At 47.6% G+C, this 12135-nt stretch overlaps 1 protein-coding gene across 1 annotated transcript; it reads right to left on the bottom strand.

Annotated features, from left to right (window-relative positions):
- Window positions 1–9520: 9520 nt before the first annotated feature.
- On the bottom strand, window positions 9521–11059 carry LOC123493345 (uncharacterized). Its single transcript, XM_045228094.2, has 3 exons — window positions 10475–11059; window positions 10077–10186; window positions 9521–9947 (listed from the first exon to the last, which is right to left on the bottom strand). Exons 1-3 carry the CDS (start codon window positions 10766–10768, stop codon window positions 9677–9679), a joined length of 675 nt encoding a protein of 224 aa, XP_045084029.1. The 5' UTR covers window positions 10769–11059; the 3' UTR covers window positions 9521–9676.
- Window positions 11060–12135: the final 1076 nt, after the last annotated feature.

The following is a 12135-nucleotide window of genomic DNA, read 5'->3' as shown; positions in this document are numbered from 1 at the left end:
GTTTGGGAAGTAGATGATGAGGTAGAACCTATTGCCATTTTATTATCAAACCCTTGGGAGTTACTTCTACGTTATGCTTATATTGCCATGCTATGCTAGTAGACGTGGATTGGGTTTGAGTGCATCCATGACAGATGTGAGATTGTTAATTAATGGTTTACTTGAGCTGGCTACTTAAATACACATCTGGGTGGATTGGTTGCGGGCACCTGGAGAATCCAGTGTTGTCCTAGGATATCCCGGAGTACCCGTTGTAACGCCCGGATAATCAAGCTACAGTAATCCCCTACTAATGATGCCAAGCCATCACTGTTGCTATTGCTCATCTCACTTTGATTCAAAACCAATTCAAATTCAATTTTAAAATAAAGTCAAATAAATTATTTCTCCAAACAGTAAAACAAAAATGTTCGCTGGGTTGAAAATATTCACTAACTAAATGTCATGAGTGATTCAACATCATTTGAGATAGCTAATTTCCCCTAGGAATTAAAGCAGTTCCAAATCAACATTTTAAATGCTTTTCCAGTAGTGAAAAATCCAAATGAATTCAAACTCCTCCCGAATTTTTGTGCCAGTGGCAGATATTGCAATGTATTTATTTGGCCAAGTTTCACATTTTTTCAAAGACCAATTAGCACCTCAAATATTGCAAACAGATTATGTTTAAGACAAACAGAAAAACATATATAACAAAAAGCGGGCCTAACTACTATTGTGCACTAGTAGCCTATTGCTACAGTACATAGCCCAGCCCAACAATCCCCTTTTCCCCTTCCTCCTGCTACAGGAGGCGGGCAGGGGATCGTGGCGGCCATCCCATGGCGCCCGGCCGGGTACCGGCCATCCGTCGTCCTCCCAATGTGGATGAGAACGACCCCAAGCCCCCTGGATCGAACCCTATCTCCTTCTTCCCCTTCCATTCGCTCCTCCGCTCGAACCCAAAGCCTCCCAATGCCTCGCCGCCGCGTTACCCTCATCGCCATGGCTACCGGCCTCCCCACGGCTAGCCAAGGCGCCCAGGAGGACCGCCGCCGTCGTCCTCTTCGACTACGGGGACACGTTCGAGCTCGAAGCACCTACATCGACTGGATCGAGCTGCCTTCGACCTCGGGACCCGACTCCGTTCGTCACTGCCACGTTGCTCCACCGCTCCTCCGGTCCACCTCGACTCCATACGGCTTCCTCGACCACATCACGAGCTCCGGGGTGAGCTTCTCCCCCGACCCCCCCTTTTCCCCTTCGATCTGTGGCCTTAAGACGCCGCTCGTGACCTCCCGTGACCGGATGGAGCTCTACTCCCTTGCGCGCCCAGCCCCTAGACTCAGCTGCGCCTCGCGTGTGCGCGTGTGCTCGCGGGCCCCTGCTGCCCGGGGCCATGCCTTGCTCCTCCTTCCCCGCGCGTCGTGCTACTCTGCTGTTGCTAGCTGCCGCTGTTGTGCTGCTCGCTGCTGCTCTGCGTGTGCCGCTGTTGCCGCACCGTGGCGACTGCTCCCTCCCGCCCTGCTGCCTAGCTACTGGAGCCGCCTCCGCCTCTCGCTCTCTGTTGTCGCCCTCACTCGCCCGGCCGAGCCCCGAGCTCGCGTCCACCCGCGCCCCTGCGCCTCGTCGCAAGCGTCGCCCGCACGCCTAGCCGCGTCGTCGCCTTCCGCTCGCCCTGCAGGCCGCCGCTGCTCGCCGCTCCGCGCTCACCACCGGCCACCGCTCCCCGCCGCCTCCGTCCACCGGCGCGGCCGCCGCCATGCCTGCCCGCCCCTATGCCCGCACATGCGCGTGTGTTGCCGGCCGGGTCCTTGGCCGGCCATGTGTGTGTGTGTGTGTGTGTTAGATTAGGTTAGGTAATGGCCCACCGACGGATGGGCCTGTCTACTGCAGCGTTAGGATTAGTTATAATTAGATTAACCCAGTTAACTTAGTGTCTCACTGACAGCCCGGCCCCACCTCGCTAATTAAGTTATTAGATTAACTAAAAACCCTGTTAATAGCCCTGTCAATGACACGTGGGACCTGCTGGTCAAGTTGACCAGTCAACCGTCAAAAGTTGACTTGCAGACTCAGTGTTTCCCGGCCCCACTGTCAGCCTCCGTTACACAGCTGGGTGCACTGGACTGACTGCACTTAGCTTTTTACTATTTGGACAATTCGAATTAATAATTTTAGAATATTGCTAAAACTTTGAAAATTAATAGAAATTAAACCGTAGCTCGGATCGAAAAACTTTCTACATGAAAGTTGCTCAGAACGACGAGACGAATCCGAATACGCGGCTCCTTTACCTGTCAGATGCCTCTAACTATCTGAACATGGAACATTTCCCCCTCGAGTCACCTGTCTGGCACAGGTCCGGAACCGCGAATACCTTCCCGGTTGAATTCCCCCTTCACCTATATCGTGTAGCCATACGTTAGGTCACACCCGGCGCAGCATATTGCCATGTTATGTTTTGTGATGCTTTGTTTGCTTTATATTTATTGTTTCTTCCCCCTCTTCTCTCCGGTAGACCCCGAGACCGCTGATGATGCCGTTGTGATCGGCTACGTCAACGACGATCCTTCTTCCCTTTCAGCGGAGCTTCCAGGCAAGCCCCCCCCCTTTTGATCATCCCGATATCGCCCATTCCATTCTCTCATGCTTGCATTACATTTTGCTATTGTTATCGTTTGCTCCTATTCTGATGCATAGCCTGCTTTTGTAAGCTGCTTATTGTTACCTACTTGCTTATCCTAAACTGTTTAGTATAGGTTGGATAGAGACCCATCAGAGACCCCCCACTTTGTCCCGACCGCCCCGCTGGATTATCAGAAGACCCGATCAACGGGATCGAAGACCAGGCCCCGGCACCGCACATCACTTTCCCCTTACTTGCTCGACACTACTTGGTTACTATCGAGTGCCGAGGGTGAGACCTCTACAACACTTCTGATGTTAACCCTGTAGTGTAGATATTCGGTCGTGGTCATCGAGGGTGATTCCACCTTAACCACTTCCGATACGACTCTGTCGTGCAACCCCTCAAGTGTGAACCTCGAGGGTGGTTCCTCTTACGTTCACCTTGATAATTACATCGAGTGGAAATCACCGGGGGTGATTCCTCGGGTTTTCCCCTTGAGTTTGGACACACGGATACTTGGACTTTACCACTGTTACTTGGAAAGGCGGGTCGACCCTGAGGGGTACCCGCAAGTGATGTGGAGACGAGTTGACCTGGAGGGTGCCCGCGAGATAATTACGAGGCGTGGCCTGACATTCCTAGCCCTTGTCGCAAGTCCTCGAGACGGGGCAACGGGATCACATCTTTCGTGAGTCTCTGCTTGTTACTGCGCGTTCCCAATCCACTACGATTTGGATATTTGATCCGAGGGGCCTCTGGCCTTATAGCAGTAACCATCACGTGGGCATAGTATGGGCGTTCTGCGTCGTATGCATTAGCCGAAGCTTAATAGACATCAGCGACTGAGCGGCGCGCGCCGGGTTGGACTGGTAAGCACCTGCCTTTTTTAAGGAGGTAGCTAGGTCTACTCATCGGCCGCCCTCGCAACGTGCAGGAGTTCCCGGGGCGATGGCCCATGACCCCTGGGGGCATAGGTTTAGTCCGGCGTGCTGACCTCTCTATTAAGCCTAGGTTGGGTTGCAGCGTATTGTTTGGCCGAGGCCGGGCATGACCCAGGAAAGTGTGTCCGACCGGAGTTAATCGAGCGTGGTGGGTAAGTTGGTGCACCCTTGCAGGGAAGAAAACATCTATCGATAGCCTGTCCTACGGTAACGGACACTCGGAGTTGTATCCCGATCGATACAACTAGAACTAGATACTTGAGATGAGACATGGATATGAGAATTGGATAGTATGGCTCTGGGATTGCTTTCTCGCATGGAGTCGAGAAAGGATCTCTGGTCGAGGTTGATGACACTACTACTACTACTTTATTTTATGCTACTCTACTCCCTCCTGTTGCTGCAAGATGGTGGTTTCAAGAAGATGCTAGTCTTCGATAGGACTAGGCTCTCCCCTCTATTCTGGCATTTCTGCAGCCCGGTCCACATATACAGCCTTCCTTTGATAATGTTGCATATGTAGTGTAGATCCTTGCTTGCGAGTACTTTGGATGAGTACTCACTGTTGCTTTGCTCCCCCTTTCCCCCCTTCTTCTTTCCGGTTGATGCAACCAGATGTCGGAGCCCAGGAGCCAGATGCCACCGTCGATGCCTACTACTACATGGAGACCGCCGATGACCAGGAGTAGTTAGGAGGCTCCCAGGCAGGAGGCCTTGCCTTTTCGATCGTTGCTACTTTTGTGTCAGCCTTCTTAAGGCAAACTTGTCTAACTTATGTCTGTACTCAGATATTGTTGCTTCCGCTGACTCTTGTGTTTTCGAGCTTATGTATTCGAGCCCTCTAGGCCCCTGGCTTGTAATATAAAGCTTGTATTATTTTAATTTGTGTCTAGAGTTGTGTTGTGATATCTTCCCGTGAGTCCTTGATCTTGATCGTACACATTTGCGTGTATGATTAGTGTACGATTGAATCGAGGGCGTCACAAGTTGGTATCAGAGCCAAGTGCCTGTAGGTAGCCCCCTTTCCAACTCCTTGGCCGAAGTTGAGTCTAGAAACTGAAAACCATTTTACTAACTTCGCTCTGTGGCTTACGGGCCCACGTCGCCAATTGGGTGGTATTAGAATCTTTTATACCTCGTCTATACTTTGGGACTCTAACCTCTCTTCCATTCGGGTTAAACGATTTTCCTAACTCTAACCTTAGGATCTCGTAACTACTTCCTCTTGGAGAGCCCCTTATTATAGATGATCGCCTGCTGCACCAGAAGATTCCGAAGATACCCTACGATGTTCTCTTGAGACTTTGTGTCCGTCGCTTTTGCAATTCCCTGGCACCGATATATCTTTATGGATAACTACATACACTTGCCAGTCTTACAGCCATTCCCTGTTGCTCTTGTTATTACAAGATACCCCGAAATACTCTTCGTTGCCTCGAGAATCCTTTGAGCTTACTGCCTTGCAGTTCTTTACCACATGAATACCCCTACGGATAATTCCTCACAATTATCGAGTATTCGCTCATCCCTAGTTGTTCTTGTGTTTCACAAAATTCTTCGAAATACTATTCGATCTTCTGAAAATCCTTAGTAGCCTATTGATCTTGTTCTTCCTTACCTACTTGCATTTTGGTTAATTCCATATGTCTAGCAATATTCATTAAAATCCTTTGCGATTGTCGTCCTTACCCTATCGATTCAACATGTGTGTGAATGCACGCAATCATCAGTTGTTCCCTGGAAATTGTTCTTCCAGCTCAGACGTCATTCCGGACATATGAGCTGATTCTCGGCAAATCAAACCTTGATTGATTGCCCATCTAATCCTATTCAACATACTCGTACCTAATCATAGCATCCGATTCTGATACACCGATCTGGGTATCGTAATTCTTTTGTATTGAAGTTTTGAAATTATCCTAAAATTTCCATAACTTGATGCCTCTGCATTCTTACTTCTTCTCGTTGAGTATCGTTACTCACATCAGATCCTTGTTGACCGCCAGATCCTTTGGTAGATTATTATCCGAAAGTGTCCTTCATATCCACTAACCTTGTGCGCTCTTCCCCTGATACATATTGCCTTTGGTAAATTGTATTATCTGCTTTGTCAACCATGATCTGCTTCCGAGCTTGAGTTAATTACCTCTGCAGTTTTTGCAAATGTTCCTAAGATGCCCTGATGGGTTGAACTAATGCTTTCCCTAATTTGTGTGAACCTAGAAATTTCTATGGGTCATACTCTACAGGTGTTACGCCGGATAAAAATTTCTACACTACCACTACAAGAAATATGTCAACTTGTGACCTTGACTATTGGTCACTGAAAGGTCATTGTTTTTCATTTGCGACCTTTTTGTGACCAAAAACAGAAGGTCAAAAGCTGGCAGTCGTAAACTAAAATTAACGACCTTCTCACAGAGAAAGTCGTAGACATTTACGACCAAAACAGAAGGTCGTTGAACGCATGACCTTTTGTTTTGGTCACTGGCTGTCTGCCCAGGCTACGTCGGATCCGACGTGGCAATCTAACGTGGCAAAATTGCGACCAATTGAAAAGGTCGAAAATTAAAATCGGCCCGGTCCAATTGGGTGTTTATATGGGCCGAGCCCATTAATTCAGCCAATTTAGTGTATTTTTCTGTCAATTTGTGCATGTGCCATACTTCCATATTAGGGGGCCACGGCCTTTTTTGCAACATATTTTTTTATTTTCTAAGGCTTTTTTTGTTTCACTTTTAAACAGACCAATGCTTGTTGGGCTGTGGCCTTTTTCAGCCCAATTAGTTGTCCAGTATTAGATCTCAGATTTTGAAATAAATGTTTGGACAAAATTGTTTGGGCACAAGACCTCTTTAATCCAGTTACACACACGCATCCGACATTGTTTCATATTCAAATTAGGGAAACTCAATGTCGAATTCAGATCATCCATCATATCACATCACATAAGACATCTCCCAGGTTTAGATAACATAACAAAATCATCTCAGGAATACATTTCCTTACACAGGAATTATGGCACATCTGCTACTATCCTAACATGTACGTATATGCATGTGTGCTTGCTTGACCGGCGCATGCATCACTGTAGCAGCCAAGCAAGTAGGCATCGTTGACGTCTACTCACAGCTTTCCTCGCACCAGAGAAAGAATCAAAACAAAAAATATTAGTAACTTTAAATCAGAAAGTATATCCACATCACCATAAAATAGTCGCAGACCATCACACAGAAGCCAAATACTATGAACTGATGATTAGTACACACGGACGTGATTCAGCTACGTAATGGCTACCACAAGCAAAAGTGACAAGTGTGTAAGCAAGCTGCTAGTGTACACAAGGTGATTGAGCTCCTGCTGTTTAGTACGTATACACGGTAGGCTACTGCTGCTAGTGTCTAAACCAACAGAGCATGCTATAGGACCAGAAAATAGGGAGCTAGGGCTAGACGATGGAGCCGACTCACCGGAGAGCTTGTGGTCGCCTCAAGAAGCACCATCGCACCAGAGACGGTGCTAGACGTGAGCAAGAGCAGAGCACCTGCTGCGTCCATTTCAAAATAGAACAAGAACAAAAAATTAGGAAGGGTTGCAAACTCATTCATTCTCTGGTCAGTTTGATTCGATTGACAGACAGCAGCAAGATGAGGGTAGCATCTCGATTTCAACAGCAAAAGTAGCGGTAGGAATGTAGGATTGAGCTGGACAGATAAATGAACAGGAGGGAGCAGGGAGCAACCTTGTGCGTGGGATGGTGGTTGTAGAGCTGGACGTCGAGCTCGTGGGGCTTCTGGCTAGGAAGTACCAGCAGGCTCTAGAAGCTTCCATCGCACGGAATTTCCGCGACAACGGTAGTCCAGTTTGTCTCCCGGGCAGTTTGGCTCGCAGGATTGATCCGTCAGGAAACACAAGCTTCCTCAGCAGATCGAAGTCATGGTTTTCGGGTTTGTCACTGCCATAATCACACGCAGAGTTAGCATCAAAGATTTCTTTCAGTTTCAGCACATGAAAAGAAAACTGAAAGTTGTCTAAAGATATACACGTGTGGAAAAGCTAAAAGTTCTCCACTGCCTGTAATGTTCGTTACCTCACGTATATAGCGCAACCGCCGACTGCCCACGCTGCGGCGTGGTATTCCGCCATCGGGTGAACGCTCTGTCAACACGACAATGAGCAGTGGCAGACACGAGTGAAGCTACCAAGACGATATAAATTTTATATAATCAGTACCACTGCTCGATTTTTGCAATAGTTCAGAAAAGAACAATGAGTTTTCAGTAAAGAAGAATATGTTTAAATTTAGGGGCGCTTCTATTTTTCTTGTCATAAGAAGTGGCTAGAGCCTTCTCTGTTTGGTGAAGGTGCCGATGGTATGCACGTCTGTATTTACAAGAACAACAGCTGGGCTTTTTGTATGAGTAAGGAAAGGATAGATGATTTTTTTAAGATCCACAAACCCAGGCACAACAAGTTTTTACCAGACTGTCAACATATATACAGTATTGCAGTTATGTTTACAATCAGGTAGACACACTTGGCATATGCACAACAAATAGAATCTGCCAACATGTGATAAGAACAAAGAACCTACCTATTGGATTTGATTAAATTTCTCTCTCTACTCATGCTCAAGCGCAACTCCACCGAGAACAACATCCTTTATTTGGCCTGGCAAGGAAATGAAAAAGCACCATTAGGAACGGAAAATGCATATGAGACAGCTATCTATCAAGCACTTGACTGAAACAACAAGAAATCGTCAGCCTCTACCTCTAGTCTGGTACCAAATCCCCACAAAATCATGCAGGCCAAAGTCACAAGCACAAAAGCAGGTTACAGCCAGGATCTATGATAATTTTGTACTATGCACTAGTATTGCTGGATAACTCGTCTAGCAAGACAAAATACACAGGATAAACTCGTCGGGCGTACAAGGTGGGCTTGCTGCAACCACAGAATCACAAGCCCTCTAAAACCTGGTGCCCATGTTCCTATTATAGTTTGTTCGTTCATTCATCACCCTAGCATAGCGGATTCTATCTAACTAGATGATCTGTGTGGCTTGGTGACAAAAGCAATCTAAGAAAGTAATCTAGCAACATCTGATCTGAGATAATCATCCATCCACGCTTGTGATTATGTAGGAACAGTAGTAGTAACCGGCACGACTACGCAGTGAAAGGAAACAATAACTGGTGATTAACAATACAGTACATGATCTACACAGTTAACTGAAGCGTTGCTGTCTGAATCCACACAGTTCACTGAATATCTTGGACACTGCATCTTCAGGTCTGACAAGGCAGGGAGAGGGAGGGGGTTACCTACAGCTGCAGGCAGGAAGATGGGTGGGAGTTGGGCGAGGTCCATGGTGACCTTCCGTGCTTCCTCCCTCCCTCCTCAAGTGGTTCTCCAATCCAACACATACATATATATACAGAATTCAGCATGAATCATTGGTCTTAGTTGTATATGAGACTAGTTGGGCTGTGTATTCTAAGCTCCAAGCAAGTTACAGAAGAAACTGAAGATGAACCGTATATAACAGACTAACAAATCAAATAGAAACCCAAAAATTAAATACAAGTAGAACAGGAAGGATTACAGCAGGTTCAATTCAATCAATTCCTAAGCATTGAATCAGTAGCATAAGCATGCAGCAACAACATAAGCATTTAATCAACAGCAGCGTGAGCATAGGCATTAAATCAGCAGCAGCAACTGATCGAAACCAAAAGGTTCCAAATCATGTACGCTGGTCCTATACTTCAATCTTCAATAGAATGTTGCAATCAAACATTCTGGATCTGGATAAACACGGACATCAAGCAAACTGTGCATGTAGGACGATTCATCAGCTAAAAAAAGAGAGGCATTTTGGGTGATTACCAAATACAGCCTTCTTACGGCACGTAAACGAAAACATGATTCATAAACTGGGGAAACACAAATAAGATGCAGCTAATACGAACATAAAAATGGCATCACAGCTAATATGATTGACACATGATCCGAACAGATGAAGCTAATTAAGATAGCTCCTGCAATTCGATTCGATCAATTTTCCCACAGATAAGATAAGATGCAAATCAACGTTACACTACTACTACATTGATTGCCCCTAACTGATGAAGCTGAGATAGATAGGATAGCCAAGGCCGTCCAGGAACCACAAGCCTGACCAAACTGAATACAAATAGAAGAGCATGGCAGCAGATATATCTGACGAAACTGAACTGAAAGCACAGGTCTGGTCTTCTGGATAGTCGAGCGACTTGCACGCGTCGTCCATGACCTGGAAGTTGTAGGTCCAGTTCCATCCGGGCGGGATGGGGCAGTTGGTGCCCAGCACGCCGTCCTGCCAGCAGTTCTTCCGCTGCTGGATGCCGTCCCTGCATATGTGAGCCAAAATTGAAAAATGTTCAGACCAACACTTGCTTGCCATCACTCACACTGAACCCATGACTGTAATGACTCAGCCTACATATGAGAGCAGTGTGGGGAGTGGGGAGTGAGCATACCAGGTGATGAGGAGCGGCTCGTCGAGGCTGTTGAGGACGTTGACGGCGACATTGTAGTTTGTGGTGACGTTGACGACGGGGCCCGGGAACTCCTTGTTGATTGCGATCACCTGAATCAAAGCGAAAAATTCAGAAACAGAAACACACACAACCGGTTGTTCAGGTTCAGGTTCAGGCGGTCAATTAAAAAGGGGCGCCGCGATGCCAGATCTCTGTTGGGGAGGCGCACGGGAATAGTGTGCTGGGGAGCGGGAGGGGGGATCTGAACATTTGGAGGTGGCCGGCATCGAAATGAATCGAAACTTTTGAAGCTGGGGAGCGGGAGGTGGCAAAATGAACTGAAAGAACGGCGAGGGTAGCGATCCTGCACGCGCGGTACAGGTAGTCGAGCGACTTGCCCACGTCGCAGCCGCCGCCTCTGGCTGCCTGACGGGGCTTGCTGGAGCCGCGGACTTGGCGGTGGCGGTGGCGGTGGCGTCCGGATCGTCGGAGAGGTCGACCTTGGCGAGAGCCTCCGTGGTGGCCGCGGCCGGGTCCGGATCCAGGTCGTCCCTGTCGAGGCTGCTCGGGCGGTGCCCGGGAGGGAGGCCGTGAAGGAGGTGGAGGAGGAGCGATGGTGGAAGGGGGAGACATGGCCCGGGGAGGTGAAGCCCGTGCTGCTCCCGCTGCGCTGCCGCCCGCAGACGGTTCATGGCGGGCTCGCCGGAGCGGGGAGGGATCTGGGTAGAGGACGGCGGCGGATTGGATTGGGCTACGCGGGGGTAGGGATAGGGGCGGCGGCGTATTGAGATCTGAGGGAGGGAGAGGGTTAGGGTTGGAGAGAGGGTTGCGAGAGTCCACGTCGGGGCGGAGGAGCGGGGACGCGGTGGGCGCGCCGGCCGACGACGGCTGCGAGATGGGGCTCTGCGCGGCGCGGAGCACCGGCGCGACCACCACGAGGAGCAGGCCGTGACGTCGTGGCTGCGGCGGCGGAGGACGGGCGCTTGGGTTGGATCTGGATCGGGGAGAGGCGGCGGAGAAGGGGAGAGAGAGGCGGGCGCGGGCTGCTTAGGGTTTGGATTGGGCTGCAGAGAGGTGGACGGTTCAGATCGGCTAGAATGGACGGTTCAGATCGGCTAAGGGGGGTGATCCGTGGGAAGAGCCTTGATTGGTTCAGAAAATTTATGGTTTAAAATAGTTTCTAAGTACTAAAACTATGGGTGTTTTGTGAAGCAGCTATCAAAAATATTTTGCAAAAGGGCATCACACAAATTTTCACTCAAGTTAGACCACATTTTATGGATGAGCACCAATTTGTATGCATTTCTGATGTTTCTATCTATTTTTAATCATTTTTCGAGTGCCCAAAAGGAGGGTTTTTTGTGAAGAACCTACCAAATAATTATTGCAAAATTGGACCAAATCATTTTTCTAAAATACTAGGCCATATTTAATGCACAATTGACCAAATGATTGGGTGTAAAAAGTTTTGATCCACCTCTGGTGAAAAAGACAAATTTTCGCCGATTCAGTTGGAAGCGGATCAAATTTGAACTGTAGCTGCCTTGTAGTTTGCTCTTTATATTTTCCAAAATCATTTCTAGGTACGTAAGTATCTATTTAATAATAGAAACACAAAAAAATCCAAGATTCAACCACTAGCTAGAAACGGTCAAGCCCGCCGTTTTGACCCCATTTTGAAACGGGCATAAAAATTTCAAAAAAATCAAAACATTGGAAAACCTTCGCATTGTGTCATTATATGTGACCAAGTTACCAGGAAAAATAGAAAACTTGTAATACGGCAATTATTTTAAAAACGTGTTCTCAGAAACGAGCTATCACGTGTGGAGATTAATGGCTTTCAAGCCAAATGATCAATCTTATAGACACATTCATGGCATAGTATATTCAAATGATCTCATATTGTGCACAAGGGTGCATATTGGAATGGCAAACAAAGTTGCCTAACGAAGTTTTCATTTTCTTTGGACAAAGAAACCATTTTCCATTTTCCGAGTGCCCAAAAGGAGGGTTTTTTGTGAAGGACCTCCCAAATAATTGTTGCAAAATTGGACTA

Source organism: Aegilops tauschii, chromosome 1, assembly GCF_002575655.3.
Source record: "Aegilops tauschii subsp. strangulata cultivar AL8/78 chromosome 1, Aet v6.0, whole genome shotgun sequence".
NCBI classification, from domain to species: Eukaryota; Viridiplantae; Streptophyta; class Magnoliopsida; order Poales; family Poaceae; genus Aegilops; species Aegilops tauschii.
Note: the sequence above shows the minus strand (reverse complement) of the source record. Positions and strands in the feature narration are given on the sequence as shown.

Bases quoted from the DNA above. Each gene is read 5' to 3' on its own strand.
- LOC123493345 (XM_045228094.2), bottom strand. From the start codon at position 10,768: ATGAACCGTCTGCGGGCGGCAGCGCAGCGGGAGCAGCACGGGCTTCAC. The intron at 10,187-10,474 runs GCAAGTCGCTCG...GCTTTGATTCAG, and splicing joins AGGCGGCGGCTGCGACGTGG to GTGATCGCAATCAACAAGGA. The intron at 9,948-10,076 runs GTATGCTCACTC...TCACATATGCAG, and splicing joins GAGCCGCTCCTCATCACCTG to GGACGGCATCCAGCAGCGGA.